The sequence below is a fragment of the Macaca thibetana genome, chromosome 18, assembly GCF_024542745.1.
Source record: "Macaca thibetana thibetana isolate TM-01 chromosome 18, ASM2454274v1, whole genome shotgun sequence".
Taxonomy (NCBI): Eukaryota; Metazoa; Chordata; class Mammalia; order Primates; family Cercopithecidae; genus Macaca; species Macaca thibetana.
Window position 1 is genome coordinate 30772796 of NC_065595.1, and position 22582 is coordinate 30795377.

At 48.5% G+C, this 22582-nt stretch overlaps 1 protein-coding gene across 3 annotated transcripts in view; it reads left to right on the forward strand.

Moving 5' to 3' along the window:
- Positions 1 to 22582, forward strand: part of MYO5B (myosin VB) — a 393467-nt gene that overhangs the window by 345659 nt on the left and 25226 nt on the right. Inside the window, exons 27-31 of one of the 3 annotated variants that reach the window (XM_050767677.1) lie at positions 2048 to 2113; positions 9861 to 10100; positions 10913 to 11013; positions 17338 to 17415; positions 20574 to 20772. In XM_050767677.1, coding sequence (XP_050623634.1) covers positions 2048 to 2113; positions 9861 to 10100; positions 10913 to 11013; positions 17338 to 17415; positions 20574 to 20772 — 684 coding nt within the window. The remainder of the gene's footprint in view (positions 1 to 2047; positions 2114 to 9860; positions 10101 to 10912; positions 11014 to 17337; positions 17416 to 20573; positions 20773 to 22582) is intronic. The other 2 variants (XM_050767678.1, XM_050767680.1) reach the window with 2 other exon arrangements.

Below are 22582 nucleotides of genomic sequence, written 5' to 3' on the forward strand. Positions count from 1 at the left end.
TAATTTTGGAATCTTGGCTTTAGAACTTCTCTGGATACCAAATAAAAAAGGGTATCTTTTTCCTCCAAAATAACCATGGAACAATAGTTAGAACTCTAGGCCTGGGCCGTAGCTCTGTCATGTATATTAAGGATCTCTCTTTAGGGACAATGGCCTTGTTTCTGACAGTTTAAGGAAGAAAGACAGGAGTGGGTTGGGGGAGGGTATGGGATCCCTCTGTAGCACCCTGAAATGGAGCTTTTGGAGGTCAAGTTCTTGGATTCGCTGTTGGTCCAAAGAGGGATCCTGAACTACCTGGGTCTTCATTCTGGACAGAGATGGCTCGGGTCTCAGCCGCAGAGAGAGGCCACGCACTGAGTGAGGAGGAATGGCAGGGAAGCCCGTGGGATGTACCATCAGTATGAGAGTGAGGGTGGGGCATCTATAACAGTCTATGGTCAGTGCATTTGACCTCTCACCCAGCCACCTCCCTTTCTCAAGCCTGGCAAAGTCACCTTGGCCAATAGGGTGATTCCTTTGGGCTGCCCACTTACAAACATGACTGCCAGCCCATCTTAATAGAGCCCCTTGAGTCTGAGTAGGTGGTCTCCATTTTCTGAGAATCTAATGGACTCAATATTATCCATGGACACTTGGCAAATCCATGCTACATAGAACACAAGTACAGAACTCTCACCAGAGCAGCAGGTTGAATGCGGACCCTGGACAGCCACAGCCTCCTGTACCACTGGTGTCGGTGGAGGCAAAACAGACACTGGTACCTTGGAGGGGCTTTACCCCCAGGTTGCAGGGCTGGAAACAGTGCAGTTAAGTGTCGGCATCCTTCAACTGGGAGGAGTACAGGAGATGCTCGGATCCTGTTCCTGTCTCCAAGCCTGGGGCACGCTAGTCCATCCACAGCAGGAGGACTTAACACTGCTAGCTAGCATGTAGGTAATCTCAGTAAGTGATCTTTCCATTTTTACCTCCAAAAGTCCATCTTATTCAGGGACTATCACCCACTACTTGAAATTACTCCAAGTAGTTAACCATTTATGAAGCTGCTTCTACCCCTTCTCATTGGCAGTTTAAGTCTAGTAGCAGCTAAATAACTGTAGGAATTATTCGCTCAGCTGAATCCTAGTGAGTTGTTACTCCAGAAATTGCCATAGACAAGCACTAGCTTTGGAGTTCTGATGTCAGACAGCATTACGGAGTGTTGTGGGCCATCTCTACTACCTGCGGTAGTGTCATGGAGGAAGCAGCTCTCTGCAAGGTGCTTAGAGTTTAGTTAGGAAACAACACACTAGGGAGGTTTCCTCCCTCATAAATTGGAACGTAACTTGTTAACCTTGTTACTAGAGACATAGTTTTACAGTGTGTGTTAGCTTCCTAAGGCTGCTGAAACAAAACACCACAAACTGGATGAGAAAACAACAAAAATTTATTCTCTCAGAGTTCTGGAGGCCGGAAGTCAGAAATTAAGGTGTTGACAGCCTCTGCTCTCTTGAAGGCTTTAAGGGAGAATTTGCTTCATGCCTTTCTCTTAACTTCCCATGTTTCTGGCCATCCTGGTGTTCCCTGCCTGGCAGCTGCGTGGCTCCAGCCTCTGCCTCCCTCTTCACATGGCCATCTTCCCCGTGTCTTCTTCCGACTGGATTAGCGTCCACCCTAATGACCCCAGCTTAACGTGATTACATCTGCAAAGACCCTATTTGCAAATAAGGTCACATTCACAGTTTCTAGGGGTGAGGACTTCAGAATATCTTTTGGGGGGCAAAATTCAAGCCATAACACAGTGTTATACATATTTAACCTATAAGTGCCCGTGGGGACCAGGTGAGGGAAGGTGGGGTGGGGACAGGAGGGAGGTGTTGATGGAGCACTTCATGGTAGGCTGGAGTGTTGAGCTGCACTTTGAAGGTGGGAAGGAAGTGGACTTGTGGAGGGTGGGAGTGTTGGGTATTCATGCACAGGCAGGATGAGCAAGTTTGACCACAGTCGGAAACACCTCTGTGGAATATCTTGCTCGAGGTCTACGCTCATCTTTGTCTCTCTATCCATGCAGGTGGAACCACCACAGACTGACATAGATTTGGACCCGGATGCAGATCTGGCCTACAATAGTCTGAAGGTAAGATTCTTAGGAGACAGGCTTCCTGGAACACTCCCCCAGGAGAGGGCAGATGACAAATCTGGACAGCAGGAGATCAGGCCCTGAGCCACAGTCTGCTGACAAGGAGAGCCATAAGCAGGTAGCTTCCTTTTTTCATGCTGCAGTTTCTTCACCTTTGGAATGAAGGAAAATTTGTATCTACTACAGGAATGATTATAAATATATGACCTACCCAATACAATTTCAGTTAAAATATGGCCACTAAAAATCACTTAGGAAAAAGTAAGGCTTGCATGGGCAAACACAGGGCAGAGGGATCTGCCAGTGTGTCCTCTGGTGGCACGCGGGGAGACAGTGCAGTAGAACAGTGGGAGGTGAGTGGGCCCCACAGCAGGGAGGAATGCACAGAAAAGGAGCTTCAGAAGAGGCCCACCCCATTACCATCCTCAAAGACGTGATAATGTGGGAATTTAGCCTATCTGCCAGTCACTTACAGGACTACAAATAACTCTGGCTGGTTGATCTGAAGGTAGTAAGTTATCTCAATGGACTGTTCACAGTCTGTTACAGATCGAACTCCTTGTTCTATTCCTTCCCCCATCTTACTACTGCACTTGACTTGTCAAAAAAATAAATAACTCTGGTAACAGCTACATTGCCCAGGAGAACAGCCTTGAATCATTCCCATGGCTTATTTCTAATTTTTTAAAGTGTGCTAAAATACACAAAAAATTTACCATTGTAATTAACTCCTTTAAGTGTACAGTTCAATAGTATTAAATACACTCATAATGTTACTCTAGCATCTCACCAGCACTCCATAACTCTTTTCATCTTTTAAAACTGAAGCTCTGTACCCATTAACAACTCGCCAGTTCCTCCTCCCACAACCTCTGGCAACCACGATTGTACTTTGTCTCTCTGCATTAGACAACTCTAGGTTCCTCACATAAGTAGAATCGTATAGTATTTGTTTTTTGTAATTGGCTTATTTCACTTAACATTATGTCCTGATGGTTCATCTCTATTGTAGCATGTGTCCGTCTTCTTCTAAGACTGCGTCCCATTGTGTGTGTGCGGATCACACTTTGCTTATCCATTTGTTAGACATCTAGGCTGCTTGTCTGTTTTAGCTATTTTGAATAATGCTGTACTGAACATGGTTTCCAAGTATCTCTTGGAGACCCTGCTCTCAGTTCTTTTAGGTATATACCCCAAAGTGGAGTTGCTGGATCATGTGGTCATCCTATTGTTAATTTTTTGAGGAACTGCTGTACTGTTCTCCATAGCAGCTGTACCATTTTACATTCCCACCAGCAGTGCACAAGGGTTCTAATTTCTCCACATCCTTGCCAACACTTAGTATTTTTTTTTTTTTTTTTTTTTTTGATAGTAGCTATTCTGATAGGTGTAAGGTGATGTCTCATTGTAGTTTTGACTTGCACTTTCCTAATAGTAATACTGAGCATCTTCTCGTGTTTATTGGTCATTTCTATGTAGCCTTTGAAGAATGTCTTTTCAGTCTTCTGCCCATTTCTGAATTACGCTGTTTGGGGTTTTGTGTTGAGTTTTAGGAGTTCTCTACATATTCTAGATATTAATCCCTTATCAGATACATGATTTGCAAATGATTTCTCCCATTCTGTGGGTCATCTTTTTACTCTGATAGTGTCTTTTTGGTGTACCAAATGTTTACATTTTCATGAAGTCCAGTTTGTCTATTTTCCTTTGTTGCCTGTGCCTTTGGTGTCATGTTTAAGAAATCGTTGTCAAATCTGATGTCATAAGGCTTTTGCCCTGCGTTTTCTTCTGAGAGTTTTATAATTTTAGGTCTTACATTTAAGCCTGTGATCCACTTTGAGTTAATCTTTGTTGAAGATTGAGGTAAGGGCCCAACTTAATTCTTTTGCTGTGGACGTCTGGTTTCCCAGCACCATCTGACTTTTTAAACAACCAGGGCCACAGAGATGGCATGGGAGAGTGTGTCATAGAGATCTCCTTCTGGAGTCGTTGATTAGACTTACTTTCCTCATGTGATATTCTACAGATTCAAAGCCCTCCAAGGAGCCTGGGAGTCTTTCAGTGGGATAAATGCCTGCAGCGAGGGGACTTCTACGTGCCGGCCTTCAGCTGCCTTTCCCAAGGGAGGCTTAGCCCCTGGGGATGAAAATGAGCATGTGAACTATTATAGTTAGCACTCTGGGGACATCAGTGCCACCCATCCTTTCAGAGGGGTCCAGTAGTTCCCCAGGAGTAGATGTGGGACTGATGGCATCAGGCATTACTGAACTTGCTGGAAATGTAGATTCTCAGGTCCCCTCCCAGACCCGCTGAATCAGAAGCTTGGGATAGGGCCCAGCCATCTGTGTTTTAACAAGCCCTGCAAGAGATTCTGTTGCCCACTCAGGTCTGAGAACCACTGTACTACCCTAACCACGAAGCTGCCTCCCAGACTCTTGCATTAAAATCAGTGCAAAAACTCCTCCTCCGTTTAGCTGTGCTTGAGGAAGATGTCCCTTCTTGATTTTACAGGCTTCATCTCCACTGCCAAGCAGGGGGCCCAGCACAGAGAGGGTGCAATAAATACTTGTCTTAAACTGCCACAAGTCTAAATAGCTGCTCCACTCTGCTGCTGTTGACTTAGGCCAGGATTCTGAGGGTGTGAGACCTGCTTTTCCCAGCAGTGTCTCTGATGAAATGATTTTACCTATGGGCCTTGTCACAGAGGCTGGTCCTGGGGACCCCTGGGGTTGAAATTACCCACTGTCGGGAAGCACTCATGTTGAAGAGGCTGGCTTGGGTGCTTCTCACTTAACCAGGCCCAGCCCAGCATTCAGGGGACTTTATGACCACTTATTACTATTTTTTATAATAATGGAAATTGGGCTTTTAGGCAGAACACAGTCAGCTTATATTTAGTGAGCTCCCCCTATGCACATCCCTCCTGAATGCTCTGAAGTGTGCAAAGGGGTGGGAAGTGTACTGTGCCCTCCAAAAGTATAGACTCTACCTAAGCAGGTAAGTCAAAGCGCTAAGATGACGAGTCGACACACCTGGCCACTCAGCTGCCTCTTCCAGCCTGATCCTTTTCCAGTTGGATTTGAGAAAGCTGCCCACAGGTACATGCACGAGATGAGGCTACTCTAGGAAGACCCCTAGACAAGTAGCAATTTTTTGCTTAAACCCTTTTACCAGAATTTTAAAAATTTCTGCTGATCCTGCTGGAATGCAAAAGGTAACTGCAGCTCTTGGCAGAAGCACACTGACTATGTTCCCTGCACGAGGCTTAGGTGCCCCCATTTGGGGTAAGGTCATGTAGAAGGGCCAGTCACTCCTGCAGAGCATTGTCTCTGGAGGCCTGAGTAGGGTGATGGAAGATGGGTCTCCCTGCGGTGACTGTTAGCCCCGGCCAGTGTGCAAAAGCAGAGGAGAGTGAGTGTAGGGATGGTGAGGGTAGGAGGGGTGGCTCTAGGGTCAGCAGAGGAGGAAGCTCACCATTCCCTGGTGCCTGAGACAGGCCTGGTAGCCAAAGAGAGCCATGACTGTGCTGACCTGGAAGCCAGCTGGGCAGACAGACCCTGCTTATGGCCAGCAGCAGTGTTGGTTTTTCTTTATCGAACTGCTGTCAGCCAGAGCTGGATTCAAATCAGGAGATGGTACCCACTGACTCAGAGTTTGTGCAAGAATAATAGGGAACTGAGAGTCCAGCTTGGCACTTAAACACTTTTCACCTCAACTGACTATCCAGCCTTTGGTTAATCTAATGTTGAACATGCATCAGAAAAGACTCAATTGAGAAGATACTTGCTTGAGTGTTTTTTTTCTCCTTAATGTGTCCTTTTTATAGACATTTTTCATTTTATCTGTAAATTTATTAAAGTAATTCTGTTCATCTCAGAAAAATTTTAAAATACAGAAAAATTTAGAGAATTTTTTAAAAATCCATATTCCTGCCACTTAAAGGCAGTCTTTGATATTATTTGAATATTTATTTCTAATGCTTTTTATATGCATATTTATATAGCTGTTATAAATATAATTTTTTATTCTGCTTTTTTCCTCACTATAACGAGCATTTTTCTACATGTCTTTGTAAACATGATTTCCATGGTTGATTAAAATTTGATGACATTATCACAATTATCCATTCTCTAATTGATGAATATATTCTCATGTTTTACTTTTATAAATAATCCTGTGATGAAACTAGGCTTTTTTTTGAGAGAGAACTGGACTGTTCATTTTATTAAAATTCCTCAGAATTTTAAAACAAACTGCATCCATTACTGTTTACTGTGGCTAGATTTGTGAGAGCCATTTTCACAACTTTAGCTTGTTTTATGGAACACAGATCAGTTTTACTGGTTTAAAATCTTACAAAGTTATAGAATGGTGATTTAGTGTTGACTATATATAGAATTTCAATGAACCCTCATTCAAAATTGTGCCGCCTCCAGTGGTAACGTTCATCCTGTGTGAAATATCTACTTTGTCTCATAGAGTGCTCTCCAGGGATGTACTGAAGTTTAAGAAATAGATACCCCAACTCTACAGAAAGGTTCCTGCGCAGTCCAGTGTCCAGCTAACCTAGGAGCTTGAAGTCCTGGGGCTATCCAGGGACAGGAAATTGGAAGCATGTGGTGTGCAGGGCCCAGCCTCAGCATACTCTCCCGGGGCAGTTTCACCCCCACCCACCCACACATCCTCCCAAGACTTCAGTCCTCACCAACATACTGATCCATCTCTAGCCCCTAATTCCAACTGCTCACTGCGCCATGGGGACTACAGCTGAACACATCTGAACCCTGAACCCCATCTTGTCTCAATAAGTGACACACATGTCACTCAAGCATCTAGACTTTCTTCCCACTTACTTCCCACATCCAAGTAGTCTCCAGGTCTTGACAATTCCACCTCCTAAATCTCTGCAGCTCATTCACATCTCCCTCTGCTCCCTGCCATGGGCCATGCCATGTTGTACTCCAGCCAGATGGCCTATCTCCCCATGGAAACCCTTCTGAAGCTCTGATGACCAACTCACTGCTTTTTCCTGGATCCAGCTCCCTTCCCTGGGTTTTGGAATCTCTTGACCCCCGCCCCTTCTGCTCTGCCTTCTGCATGACAGCATTTCCCCAGCAAGTCCTGCTTGTTCTCCTTCTCGTGAGGCCTTTGTACCTGGAGACCTCTTGTCTGCCTTTTTCACATAGCTAGCTGCTCCTGTCTTTTAGCTGTTCAGACCTGTTCTGTTGCCTGAGTCAGTGGATGGCATTCTTCTGTGTTCCACAGTCACTCTGGATTCACTCGTGTCATGGTGTGTTCCAGGCCGCAGTGCCATGATCTGTACTTTAGTGTAATGGATAGGTTCTAAGCAGGTGTTGTGCCTGCAGCACCTAGCACAGTGCCTGGCCTGAAGAAGGCAGATGATGAAGATTGGTGGGAGGGAGGGTCAGGGAATGGGACTCCCTTATTCTCCAACTGGAATGGCATAGCATTTGAATGCATCAAAACTATGTCTTTCACACAAATTCATGTTTCCATTTATATGAGGTACCTAGAAGGGTCAAACTCAGAGACAGAAAGTAGAATGATGGTTGCAGCAGATGAGGAGCGGGGATAGGGAGTTAGTGTTTCATGGGGACAGAGTTTCAGCTGGGAAAGGTGAAAAAGTTCTGGAGATGGATGGTGGGGATGGTTGCACAACATAAATGGACTTAATGTCACTGACCTGTGCGTGTAAAAATAGGTAAGATGGGGCCGGGCGCATGGCTCACACCTGTAATCCCAGCACTTTGGGAGGCCAAGGCGGGTGAATCATGAGGTCAGCAGATTGAGACCATCCTGGCTAACATGGTGAAACCCCATCTCTACTAGAAATACAAAAAAAGAAAAAAAAAGCCAGGCGTGGTGGTGGCCGCCTGTAGTTCCAGCTACTCGGGAGGCTGAGGCAGGAGACTGGCGTGAATCCAGGAGACGGAGCTTGCAGTGAGCCGAGATCTCGCCACTGCACTCCAGCCTGGGTGACAGAGCGAGACTCTGTCAAAAAAAAAAAAAATAGGTAAGATGGCTAATTTTGTGTTTTATATTTTTTACCACAATAAAGCACGCATATTCTTTTGGCACTGTTGACCAGAAAGGATGATGAGGAAATGGTAGTGAGCCAGTGGGGGAGGAGAGGAGAGTGGAGAGGAGAGGTGATGTGTGGGGGACGCGTGGGATATGGTTATGGGAGCTGATATCCAGGAATGTTTAGAGAATGGGATAAATAGAAATGTCACAGATGTGCCCTGGGCAGAAATCCTTGAAAAACAGCCAGAGCTTTCACCCAACCTGGCTCTCTTTGTCTTGAGGCACAATCTCACAGCTGAGTAGGGCCTGGGGTGGCTGTCAGCTCAGGCACCCAGCCAACAGCTGTCACTGAGCTCAGTTCTGGCCTGTCAAGGCTGGAGGAAACCTTAGCCACCAGCTGTTCTCACTCCCTTAAGCCACACCTGAGTAGGCTAAGGTTCCAGGAGTGTGCAGTGTGCACCTTGAGCCAGGAGGGGACCCAGGGCTGTCTCTACACCCAGTGTTCCTCTAGCATGTGACGCTGGCTCTCCTGAGGATGGCCTTGGCTGCCGGAAGATCACCCAGGCACTGAGGGGATCCTGAACTTCTGAACTTAGTAAATAGACTCACCATAGACTTGGTGACTCATCAATGATCATTATTGATCACCTTATTTTGGGGCCTTCGTCATGTCTGCAGAGTTACTATCTCTGTGCATGGTTCTAAATCTTCTGGAAATCACCACATATATGGTGGAGTCATGGGGGCGCCCTGGACCAGGAGTCGGGAGCCCTGGCCATCTGTCCTAGGTCAGTCTCTAAACTTGCTGTGAGCCTTCCCCTCCCTGGGCTCAGCTTCCTCACTCAGCAAATCAAGAGATTCATTCTCCCCAGCCGTCTCCTAGTTCCATCATGCTATGGCTCTGTAACAGACATGCAACCAATGCATACTCATCCACATCTTTGGGTTTCCTTTGGGAAATTTTGAATCTCATATATCCCAGGGTCCTGCTGGCAGTTTGTGTGTGATCATCAGACTTCATCTCAAACACAAAGTTAAATGTACTACCCAGAAAATATAATGTTCCAAAGTTGAGTTCCAATAGGGGAACTCTAGGGGACATTCGATTCTGTATGTAGGTACTTTTCCTCTGCTGACATTGACAGTTGGTGGCTTTCTATATGACCAAAACAACAAAACAACAAAACTGTGTCCCTGGTGTATCTTCCAAGTCATTAGTCCTGGACAAAAATGATGCTCCCTGAAAAATGGGGAGCAAGGGGTTCTCTGGGCAAATAAAGTTAGGAAATCCTGCATTGTGTACCTTTTCTTGGAAAGCCACAAAGCATGTGAATATGTTTGGATTCCAGGAATTCCTATGTTTACTATATGTCATTTAAAATTGTGAGCCCAGCATTTCCACAAGGAGGAGTTTCACAGCCAAATGTGTTTAGAAACATGAACACTGTTGAATCACTTCGGGGAACTGCCGCTCCTGAGGCATTGTGCAGGTGCTTCACGCTTGCGACTTGAAGTCATGAGTTCACATCCAGGTTCCAGCTTTGACTGCTTGCTGATGGCAGTCAGAACTTTCCATGTGTTTCAACGTTTAAAGAGCGAAGTTTCCCAGTGGACAAAAGAAGGAGAGGAGGGGAGGCCCACACAGGGAGAGGGCCCTAGGGCAGGGAGTAATGGCAGCGGCCCTTGGGCTGTCTTCCAGAGGCAAGAGCTGGAGTCAGAGAACAAAAAGCTGAAGAATGACCTGAATGAGCTGAGGAAAGCCGTGGCCGACCAAGCCATGCAGAATAACTCCAGCCACGGCTCCCCAGACAGCTACAGCCTCCTGCTGAACCAGCTCAAGCTGGCCCACGAGGAGCTCGAGGTGCGCAAGGAGGAGGTGCTCATCCTCAGGACCCAGATCGTGAGCGCCGACCAGCGGCGACTCGCCGGCAGAAACGCGGTAACGAGATGGCGGCCGCGGTGGGGCTGCTGAGGGGTGACCCTAGGTGATAAATTAGTGTTTTTTAAATGTATCTTTACCCACGAGGGTCTAAAACCTGAAAGAGCAGAGTCTCTCGCTGTGGGGTCTCCTCTAAAAAGGCAGAGTAAAAGACTTGCTGCCCTGTCAGCATGACCTTCCCTGGGGGATGCAGCTAGAAGCTTCTAGAATCTTCTGAAGTTAATATGAAGACGTTTAATAGGTAACCTCAGGGTGGCCTTTTCACCTCATACCCCTTGCTGTTTGCTTTCTGAAGTGGAGAGAGTCCTTGGTCCCTCTCATTCCCCCAGGGTGGCAAGTTCTGTTCACTGTATTTTCCTAATGTTCTCACTTCCGGGGACAGACTAGAGCCAGAAGGTGGGGACCAAGGCCACCTGGGTCACTGCATGGGCTCTAAAAGCCTGAGCCACTTCTGGGCATGAGCCTCAGGATGGCTGGGGTAAGCAGCTGCTGATGAGTGTGGAGGATTCCAGCCGAGCCAGGGTCTACCTGTGTGCTCTGGACTTGGGTGCACTCTCCTCCCAGGGGCACCTCCTGGCCATCTTCCCCCACCGCCCCACATGCAGCTCTGTCTCAGCCTGGCCTCGTCGTTCTGTGTCTCTTCCAAGGTGACCTTTTGGAGTCATGTTCCTGGCCTGGGTTTGATTGTGGTAATCTCTGTTCTTCTAGGCCTTTGTCTTTTCCCAAAGGCACGTTTTTATACCTGTTTGTATATAAAGCCATTTTGTGGCAATTGTTTAACCAGAGTTATTTTTTTATCTGGGAATTTCTAGGAGCCGAACATTAATGCCAGATCAAGTTGGCCTAACAGTGAAAAGCATGTTGACCAGGAGGATGCCATTGAAGCCTATCATGGGGTCTGCCAGACAAACAGGTAAGGCCGCCGTGGTCACCTGTGCTGGACGAGGCCACAGAGAAGGGCCCTGCCCAGCTGAATCTGTTTGGGGTTTTACTCAGGTGATGACCATGTGCTGAGCATCAGAGAATTATTAGAGGACACAGAAAGACTGACTCAGTCCCCTGCCATACTGTTAGCTCAGCAAGGCTCGAGCAACACACTCTCAGCATCTAGAGCCCAGGTCCCCTGAAAAGGATTAGGAACAGGGAGCTTCCCTGGGAGGATAACAGGAGTGGAATAGGAAGGTCTGGCTGAGAACAGCTTTTCTCCTTGAGAGGAAGCTAGCTGGGGTGGGGGCTGGCTAACTGACAGCGGAGGGCTGTTTAGCCACCTGCTGCAATGCGCTTCTCATGCGTGCAATGTGTGTCACACATTGGGGGCCCACCCTCTGTCATTCAGAACAGATGGAACCCAAGCTGGGCACTCGGGGGTGGAATGGGAGCATTTCACCTCCACCGTCTTAGCCAAAATGAGATCTCCCTGGATGTGAGTTTAGCAACCACTGTCCCCTCGAAGATGAGCTGAGCCAGGGTTAAGGCAAACAAGAGTGATTGTCTGAGGGCGGCAGCAGGGCCAAGCATTGTCAGCAGACAGAACGCAGACCCCCAAGGCAGAGTGCCTGAGAAGGCGCACTGCGGGGTCCACTCCTCACCGTTTAGTAGCGGTCGCATGACCAATAGGTGCCTCAGTCACCTCATCTGACTGCGATAGCGGCGTCCCTTCTGCGGCTTTGGGGAAGATGGGGTGAGCTCCTATCATCCATGTAAGGAACTTAGGACAGTGCCTGTCTGTGGTGCACACATGATGAGTGTTACTGCCGTGATCAACGTTGTTATCGTCTCTGCTTCCTCATGCCCCTGTGGGCACCTATAAAAATGGAGCTGGCTGACCAAGTATGGTGGCTCACACCTGTAATCTAAGCACTTTGGGAGGCCGAAATGGGCAGATCACCTGAGGTCAGGACTTTGAGACCAGCCTGGCCAATGCAATGAAACCCTGTCTCTACTAAAAATACAAAAATTAGCCGGGCATAGTGGCGGGTGCCCGTAATCCCAGCTACTCGGGAGGCTGAGGCAGGAGAATCACTCGAACCCAGGAGGCAGAGGTTGCAGTGAGCTGGGATCATGCCATTGCACTCCAGCCTGGGCAACAAGAGTGAAACTCTGTCTCAAAAAAAAAAAAAAAAAAAAAAAAAAAAAGACAGAGCTGGTCTTTTCCCTGGCTACCTTTCTGTCTTACCTCCACTAGTAGAATGCTGATCATTAAGTATTTGTTCAAAATTGGTGAAAACAGCAAACATTTCCAAAAAATGTCACTAGGTGGCACTGTGAGTGCAACTTTTAAGTTTTTTGCAAGAATGTCACAGAGTCACTGAAGACTTCTGGTGCTTTGATTCCCAGATATTTTCATCCAGTCCCTCTTTCTGCAGAGGAGGAGACTGAGGCCCGGAGGGGTGGAACAGCTCAGGCCCGCAGGTGGCCTGTGCCTAAGTCAAGGTAGAATCCGGAAGGCCTGACTCAGGCTGGGGCGGCTTCCGGCCACTGAGTAGGTAATCAGAAGTTGAAGGTGTTGTCGCAGGCTCCAGGAGGAAATTAAATGTATTTCAAGAGAGGTATAATTCTTTTCCCTAAAGGAGGGAGAGAAGGAATGCAGGTGACTCTCAGTGCTAAAACTGGAGTCAAGATTTAGTAATTTTTAATTATCTTGGGTTGAAGATAAGAAATGAGATGAATAAGAAAAAGCCCAGGTGATATTAAAGTAGAAAGGAAGAAGCACCGTGTGCTTGATCTGACAAGCGGTATGCGTATCTCCCGATCTTCAGAGCCGTCACTGTTGGCAGCCCCTTTTATTCATTTAGTGGTTGTCAGGGATCCAGATCCCAGTTTAGGTTTTCCCAGGGGCTGCTTAATACCCTAGATTTGTCTTCCTTTACAGCAATAATAATGGTGGTGATAAAATAAGAATAGCTTTTATTATATCTTAAAATAATTCTGTTCCCAGCAAGCCTGGCATACAATAGGAAATTAATAGCCTGTGAAACTGAGTTAAGTACAGAAAAGAAGCCGGCTGCCCTGGGGAGCGGAGGCCTGAAGAGCCAGCTCCGCGGCGTGTGCTGCACCAGGTGCTGTGGAAGTGGCCACAGTGGGTCTGCCCCTCTCCCAGTCTGGCCTTAGTTTTGGGAAGTGTTCATGATTGCTCCAAATCCCAGAATTGAAGGAGGAGAGCTGCCAGGCAGGCTGGCAGGGAACAGGGACCCAACTGGGACTCCGTGGAGCCCACAGCAAGGGGATTCCCATTACCATGAGGGCCACCCTGGCAACCGGGGTGCTTTGGAGATAGACAGCTGCTCTACCTTTCCTACCGTTTTCCTGTAATGGAGAGTTATACTGTTTAAATATAAATTATATCTACACGTGTGATTTGTGGGGGACCATTTAGAATTTTGATGACATCTATCCTCTCCCTAGAACAAGTTACACTCATATGCTGAATTTTGCTTAGATTTCTGGGGGCTTCCATCACATTCCCAGTCACAGCCCCTTTAAGCATTCATGATCCTCAAGATCAGAACTTTGATCACTTGCTAACCTTCATAGTTTATAGAGTTTTGTTTTGGTCCCTACAACTGTGTCTTTTCCCTTGTTTTGAACTCTGGGGAGAGAAGCCATTACTGAGGGTCTGCTCTGAGAGGAGCTGTAGGAATGCGGGTGGCAATTCCGCTTCCACAGAGCTTTCTCCTTTTATACCTCTGGGAACTAAGAGACACCAACATCATTATCACCATTTTATATATAGGAAGATGAAGGGGCAAGAGGGCTGCGAACATGAGCTGGGTGCTGGGCAGTTTGTCTTCTTTTCAGGGCTGTCTATGGGAGGAGGATGGGGAAGTGGGTTAGGAGGGCACAAGTTGCCGCTGCCCTCAGACCAGCCTCACCTTGGGCGAGCACTTAAAGTCACAGAGCTAGATAGGGGCAGGAGCGCGGCCAGGGCTCCGGTCTGGCTCTAAGAACAGTGCTTCTTTGATTCCTGTCCACTTCTACCCAAGCCTTACCAAGAGTGTAGAACTCCAAAGTGAGACTGGTGTGTTCCTGATGTCCCAGAAAACCTCCCAGCAGCTCCTCTCCACCCAGCAGGTCCCCGGCAAGACAGGAGGCCTCCAGGCTTTGCCACCTAGGCTTGGTCAGATGCAACTGGGGTTATTATTCACACACCCCCCATACACACACCATGGGCCTGTCCAGGGCAGTGGAGATTGTGTTTGACAAGGAACTGTGTACAGTCTCAAGATTTGCTTGGAGCTGTTAGCTCATTTGACCTTGAGCCTCGGCTGCTGTGGGCTGCCTTGCTCAGAATGGCAAAGAAGGCAGGAGGAGCTGACTTCTACCCAGCTCCCCCCACAGAGGGCCCAGCTTTAACCACTCCTAGCTAAGAGCTCTTGGCTTTTTCCCGGGAGGTGATCGTTTCCTTATGTTTCCCAAAGTTCTGCTGGTCCTGAGTCAGTAGCACAGTTTGGGTCTCCTGTAATTTCATGGCTGGGTGGTATCGATCCACAAACCGTTCACCCTCATGTGGCCTGGCCTAGGGCCTCGGATGTTTCTCTGCTGTTCCTGGCGTTTGGGGTGTGTCTTCCATTTCCCAGAGGTCCCTGGGAATATGCTAGGAGGTTGAATAGAAAGCTTGGCTATGAACTAAAGAAGTTAGGCTATCTGTGGAGCACACAGGGGGCTTTTTAGAACCAGGAAACCGACCATCGCTGAGCTGGCAGGAACCTTGTCTGTTTCCCCAGGGAGGCAGGTTCTTAGCTGTGTCAGGGCTAAGAAAAACAGGGCAGATCCTGTTTTTCAATATCTTTACAGAGGCAAAGATTATTCTAGGCCTTGTCTGGTCTTCTATAAGATCTGGAAGAAACCTTTGCATAAGGTTAGTAATTAAAGATCTGGAAGAAACCTTTGCGATAATTCAGCGGGTTGCTTTCACTTTACCCATAAAGAAAGAGGCCCAGGGCGTGGAGGTGATTAGCCCGGGCCACAGGCTCATTACAGGTGGGGCTGGGAGTTGCCTGGGCTGCTAGGTTCTCCAGCCAGTTTCCTGGATGCCGAGCCTCACTGCCTCCTGTGGCTGGGAACCGACTGCAGTGAGTTAACTTATCTCTGTGTGGCACAGTGGCCTCTCTGTAAATATTTGTAGATTTATTAATTGATATCAAGCACTTATATTTTCAACAAAAAATCCCGAGCCAAGTAGTTTGGGTTTTTTCTTCTCCCACCAGGAGGTGGCGCTCCCTCCCTGAAATTGGCCCATAGTGGCCTAAGTGGAGCTGGAGGATCTCCTCCATGGGTTCTCTCCTCTGGGAACCAATGGCTGAAGCAAGTTGGTTGACTGGTTTTTAATTTACTCGTGTGTCTGATTTCCTGAGCACTGTGGGCTGCCTGGGCTGCACAGTTCTCTACTTTTACCTTTGTCCATAGTATCTGGCTTGTTACAGAATTAAGAATTCCGGGAGTGTGGCCCTGTGAGGCTGGTGGCCTGGGCATTAACGCTGACTTCCTTGTTGTGTGAGTCAGCTTCGCGTGCCCCACCCTAGAGAGCTCTGCAGTCTGTAGCTCTGTGGGGACGACAGAGGTGAGGTGACCCTTTGAGACAGGGCCCCAGCAGCCCCTCCCTGGGGGGTTGGAGAGCTGGAGGCTGGAAAGGAGCTTTAGTGCAAGGTCTGGAGACACTGGGTCCTGGCACAGGAGTCAGTGTTTCTCTGGTGTGGGGAAGGAGGTGGGTGGAGCCCAGGATCCCTGCACTCGTTCCCTTTCAGCGCTGATGCTCTCTGCTGGCCCTCCCCAAGAATCACTGCAGTGGTGCCTACAGTCCTCCGGGGAGCTGTGCCTTTGGGTTAAAGCACCAGCCATGAAAGGCCCTAGTAAAATGCAGGCACTAACACCTGAGAAGGGATGATGCTGAGTTATGAGTTTGGGATTTGTTAAAGTCCATGTTGATGTTAATGATGGAGAGGTATAATGAGGCATGCCCGACCCCCACTTCCTCTCATGGCCTGAAACAGTCTCTAGGGTTAAACGTTAAAAGAGCCCTGGCTGAGGAGGAAGTCCCTTCAGATGGTGGGGGGCCTTAGGATTTTACTTTTGGTTTACAGATGGTTTGCCCCCTGGGAATGAGGATGAGGGGATTATGGGTCCTTATTTCAGGCTGTATGAATGCAGTTCTTGCTCCATTATTCCTGCGTAGAAAGCTGGAATCTGGCCTGCAAGAGGAGTACTCCAGGAACAGAGGCCGTTAGGAGCAGGAAGGTGGGACAGAGTCCTGCTGGGGGCAGCAGGCCCCTACCTGCCCTCTTCCACCCAACCCTGCTGGCCCTTGAGTATCTCTGTGTGCCCAGGGCTGTGTGAGGTGAGGACATAGGTGTAGGTGGAATATCGGACACACCTGACCTCCAGGGGCTGCCCTTGCTGGCATGGGGCAGACAATGGGTGACTTGGAGACAGCAAAAGAGTTTGCATGTGGAGGGGTAAGGAGTCCTGCTTTCCCAAATTGAGTAAAAGTGGTAACACACCCCAGTCCCAAGGTCAAGGGGAGACATCATTCAGTTCTCATCTAGGGCATCACAAAACTTGTTTTAGCTATTTGAGAAAGACCCTGCAAGGAGAACTGGAGTTAAGATTAGTTAATACTTTTGTGTGCTTAAGGAGTCTCAGAAAGATCTACATTGAAAAGCAGGTAGTGTCTGCAGTCTCCTTCCTTACCCTGGTTGAGGCTGACGTCCCCCAGGGGCTTCCCATGCTGCTCTGCAGGATGCAATGCCTTCCCCACCAGACCTGCTCGTTGCCTGCAGCCTCCTCCACACACATATAGGGTCCTCTCCTCCCATCCTGTTTTGCATCTCTCCCTGTTCTTGTCTGAACCAGTCTGATTGAGGAAAGCACCATGTGTGAGGCTATGTGAATGCTTCTACTCTACCCTCACTGCTGCCTTGCTGCCATTTACAGAGTTGCCAGAACAGGTTGGCCCTCTGCTGTCTCTGGGGCAGCATGCTTTCCTACCCGGGGTTATTAGCAGACCCCGCATGAGACCACATGAGCCCACTTCCAAGACAGTACCGGAAACCAGAGGACTTGGGGGAGAGATGCTGTTTGCAGGTGACAGGAGAGGACGAAGGGGAAATGGGAGTTCTTGAGCCTTGCCTTTTTTAAATTTCCAAACCTTGGCTAGAATCTCCTCACTTTCCAGGACTCCCTGCCTGCCTGTCTCTTCCCTCTACACTGGACACCCTGTTTTTCTGTCCTTTGTTTCTAGCAAGACTGAGGATTGGGGATATTTAAATGAAGATGGAGAACTCGGCTTGGCCTACCAAGGCCTAAAGCAAGTCGCCAGGTGGAACATATTCCTTTCTTCCTGTGTCTGCTTTGTCCGTTGTGCCTGCTCATGTCTCTGCTTAACCGTTTTTCAGCTAGAGTGGGTACGAGAGCACGGGGAACAGTTGGCATGCAGTCTGGCTGGTAGCCCCTGTGGTTGACCATCTGTCGCCATGCCCAGGCTGTGCAGATGTGGTTGAGGATGGCTGGTTGTTTGGGTCAAGGTGATAGCATTTAGTGGACCTCAGGAACCACACGGTCCAGCCCACTTGTTCTATAGGTGAAGAAAGAGACAAGTGCGGGAGGTCACGTGGCAGCAGGCACGCAGCTCTTTAGAACAAGGCTGAGAAAGAAACATACCTCTGGGGGATCCTGAGCCTGTGCTGCTTCCACACTACATATTGGCCCTCCCAACTCTGCAGGATCAGCCAAAAATGTCTGCCTGATCCGTGCTGCTGGCTGTGCTCCAAATGCAACCTGTGCCCCCCAGAGCCTGCCATTCAGTATGTGTGCTGGTCCTGATCTCTGGGACTCCCTGGAGCTGATGGCAGCCAAGTGCAGTGCATGCGCCTTGACGTCTGGCCTCACAGCACCCTCATGGGGTAGGGACACTGAAGCCTGAAGGGTTTAAGGAAATTGTTGGTGAAGCAGAAAATCCAGAATTTGAACCTGGTTCCATCTGATATCAGAGTCTGTGCCTGAAAGCCACTGACCCTCAGGAGTGGGCGAGCAGCTTAGCTAGACAGGGTAGGCATGCACCAAAAGGACACCACGTGATGGTCACACCATAGGCCCGTTGACTGCAAGTGGCTTTTAAGAGCTGTGGCATAGCTTTGCCCATTGGAGCCTTTCAACAAGAGATGAACTGGTGGTCACTGAGCTCGCTTTCCAGAAAGGAAACTGGGACTCTGCGAGGTGGCATGAGTGCTGGGCCCAGCTCCCTCAGCCAGGTGGTGGCGGAACAGGAGCCAGAAGCCCTCAGGCTGCTTCTCCTTGCTGTCTGCTGAGGATGTAGTAGAGGTACCTTTGCACCAAGAGCATCTCTTCTTGGAAAAAGAAAGTTTACTCAGCTGATTCACAGGGTAGTGTTTCTCTGGGTTCAGATGTGGCCCCACAATCTGTGAGCAAGGTGACATAGTGGGTCTGTTTCCTTGTGAATGGAATAGGACCTTCCTCATGGGGCATTATAAGGAATAAGGTTAATACAGGTGAAGTACTTTGCACATGCCTGATATGTAACCATGGAATAACAATTATTAGCTGCTACTTCTATTACTATCGTGGTTATTATTCAGTAAGATCAGATTTTTGTCCCACCAAGAAGTTTGTTTTATTGGAGGAAGGACCCTTGTATGAAACCAGGTGATTCCTCGTGCCTCTCCATCAGCAGACCAGATGTGGTTTCAGGAATCAGCAACTGAATGCATTAATAAAGTCCAGACCTATGAATCAAGAGTCCTGGTTTCTAGAATCAGTCCTGCTCTTTTGGCCTTGGTTTTCTCACCTGCATGATGAGGTGGCTAGCCTAATGTTTAAGTAGGAATGGAACCCTGCCTGAGTCACTCAGCTACAGTCTACCTGGAGAATAAGACATGAACAGCGAACGTGCCGCACCAGGCAGGAGAGAAATCCTCACGGCAGCTCGCCTAGAACCCGACAGTGTCTGTTCTCTCCCATTAAATGTATAACTTATTGGTGACTACTTTTAATGTGCTTACTATAGCCAATATTGGATATTATCTAAATGCTGTATTTCATTTAAAATCCTGATTTAATTACCCAATTATCCTCCACAAATCTCATGTTATATTTCTTTGGTAATAGGTAATATCACCTGTAGTGAATGAGTGATTTTTCTCAATCACTTCTTCATTCGTGTAACTTTGTTGAGGAGTCACTGGGAGTCAGGTGTTGCACCCGGTGCTGCTATGGGGCTGACTCAGCTACATAAAATGTGGTTGCTTCTATCAACAGTGTAGACTTCCCTCTCTCTCTTGCTCCCTTGTAGACATGGTCTCACCTCTCTTATGGCAATTCTCGCCTCCCAAACCATCAGAACTGTAAAAAACATGACGCCTTCCTCCAGGGTAGCCTCGGCCTCTAATAGCTGTCCCTTGGGCACAATCTGGTTCCTACCTGTGTGCCTACCTTGGACATAATCGTTATTTGCATCCCTGGAAGACACTGGGGTGGATTTTTTCCATGTAACCATGTCTGGAAGCTCTTTACAATACCTCTCCCCCAGCACCCTAGCTTTCTTCCATATGAAACCTGCTACACTGAATCAGAAAGCTGGTTTAAGTAACTAAGTCCAAGAATGACAGCATCATGGTCATATTAGCATCTAACTTCATGAAGATGAGGCTGCCTATGAGCCTTTATTCATCTCTTGCTTTCTATTATGATGGGAGCATTGCCCAGATAACTGGCACCTCCTGGTCTTGGGCCTTTTGACCCAGAGTGTTATGAGACTTCTCCTCAATCTTCGTGAGATCTCTAGGTCTCTCTGCTTCTTGTCTTGACACCAACTGATCTTACACCTTCCCCAAGATCATTTGCAAATAGTCTTAGTTTTCATCTTTGGCTGGAGGAAACTTGTGTATAAAAATTGTGTATGTAATAATTGTGTGTATAAAATAAAATGGGGCTAGTAATAATGGTAAAGATAAAAATGAAAGGGGCTAATATTTTGCCTTTCTAAAACTTGTGGAGAATCTGCCACAGGGAAAATATGTGAATAATATAATTAGTTCAGTTTTGCCAGAGTTTAATCTTAAGAAGGAGGTTCTTGTGAACTTTGGGGCAGATGTAGATGTTTTTATTTAAAAGATGCTTTAAGAAATGTGTTTCTGTTGATGGACATTTTGACAGGGAGGTAATCTTTCAGTCCCAAACCGCTAAACTGTGCTTACAGAATGAGGAACAAGGGTTGAGAAGAAGGCTTAGGACCAGATGTGCCTTTGGCCTTGGTTTCCCTTCATCTGAGAGGAGGACAGTTTGGCCTGCTTGCCTCATGGTCCCCATGGCATCTGTCTCCTGCTGCATTCATCCCTCTCGGGGATGTGCAACTGCTGCTGCTGTGTGCTTGGCTGCTCCCCTGCTGTGTTTCTGCCTGTGTCCCCTCACATGGGGGCCCTAGCCTGGGCCACGTGCTCACCTGTCCTCTCCCTGACGCAGGCTGCTGGAGGCCCAGCTGCAGGCCCAGAGCCTGGAGCATGAGGAGGAGGTGGAGCGTCTCAAGTCCCAGCTCGAGACCCTGAAGGAAGAGATGGACAAACAGCAGCAGACCTTCTGCCAGACGCTCCTGCTCTCCCCAGAGGCCCAGGTGGAATTCGGCATCCAGCAGGAGATATCCCGGCTGACCAATGAGAATCTGGTAGGTAGCCATGTCTAGTGGACCCCAGCTTTGGGAAGTCACGTTCTGGAAGAAAATGGGATCAGGGGTTGCCTTTGGCAAAACTGACAAGGTTCATGACCCTTGGCCCTATAGTAGGAACAGAGATTCTTAAGACCCCTTCACTGGAGCTGAAAGGTCTCAGACAGCCACATTCGTACGTCTGGGGCCTTGGTGTTGGCTGGGTGGCCTCACCTGCCTTCTTGCCAAATTTCACTGGTCTAGCTGAGCTGCTTTACCTGGCAGCTGGCTTCCAAGAGGATGAAAGCAGGAACAGTAAGACCCCTTAAGGCTCAGTCCCAGAACTAACTGTTGCTTCTGCCCATTGATCAAAACCAGTCTCATGGCTAGACCAGATATGGTGAGGGAGAGATTCGACCTCTTGAGGGGAGGAGTAGTGGAAGAAATTGTTGGGGGCCTCTTTGCAGACAGTCACCAAAGGAGCCCCAGCAGATGCCAGAGAAATGGAAGAGGGCCCCTGTCCTGTAAGAGCTTGCAGACTGGTCAGTAGGGGAAGCAAGGCATGTAATAAAGAAGAGAAAGTAGATAGTGTTTTTAAAAGCATGATTCTGCATTGAGTCAACAATGAGTATTACAGGAAGAGAATAAATGGTGGGGTGAGCTTTTGGGAGGACGTGAGGCTTGAGCTGAGACAGAAGGTATGAAGGGGATGTAAACCATGGAGACTGGCAGAGGGGGAGGGAGAAGAAAAACATGGACCAAGGCACCTAGACAGGAGTGAAGGCAGCCGGAGGGCGGGGCTCAGCAGTGCCAATCACCTTCTGGAGCTGATTGTGCCTGCGGAGTGCAGCGCGTTCATGTGCCCACAGTGTGTCTAGTCCAGGAGTCCAGCCATGGCTGTCATTTCCCTTTATAACCAGATCACCTGTGGTTGGGTGGCCAGTTCACTTGATCCCAAGAGGAAAAGTGGGGTCCCAGACCCACAGCTGAATAGCACTTACATACACATGATCTTCCCTTCCTCCCTCTGCCTCCCTCTCTTTGTCTGCAAGTCACTCTCTGTTGCATATACATGTGTTACCTGGTGGCTTTATGGAAAGAAATGCACCATATTAAATAAACCTACCTGGCCAGCTTCTGCCAGGTAGAGGAGGCAGCCTAGGAAATGCATTTGGTGGCCCGTGTTCCCTGGAGGGCCATTGACCAAGTAGTGCAGTGGACAACCACTTTATGAAGAGGGCTGTGCAGCGTGCAGGTACTGTGTCAGCTCACGGCGCCCCAGCACAGGGCTACCAAGGCCACACTTAGGAGAGTCAGTGAATGGAAAGTCGCGGGTAGTCCTACCTTAAGAGGCCGTGAGAGTAAAAGAAAACAGTGCAGTGGGCCCCTCTGCTGGAGTGGTGACCCTGGGGCATGAGTAGGGGCCTGTACTGCTGGCCAGGCAAAGAGGAGGAGGAGGGCTCCAGCTTGCAGCCTGATGAGAGACTCCTTCCAGAATGTGGTGGCCCTCGTTTGCCCAGACAGAGGCTGGGACCCCTAAGGAGAGCCAGCCGCGGCGGGTTCCAGGGGCTGCTGGTGATGTATGTTCGCTGGCTCAGCAAGCATTCCTGCCTACTGTGTGCCACCTGGCGAAGCACTGACTTCTGGCAGAGAGGAGACCGTGTATACACATTAACCACAGCACAGGGTGCTCGGCAGCCTCAGGGGGAGTGCAGGGGAAGTCAGGGGAAACGGCTTGAGGCTGGAGTGGTCCAGAAGGTGTCTGTGTGGAGGGGAGGGTGTGATTGTCCTTCCTGGTAACAACTTGAAAAGTTTAGAGCCATCTTCAGGT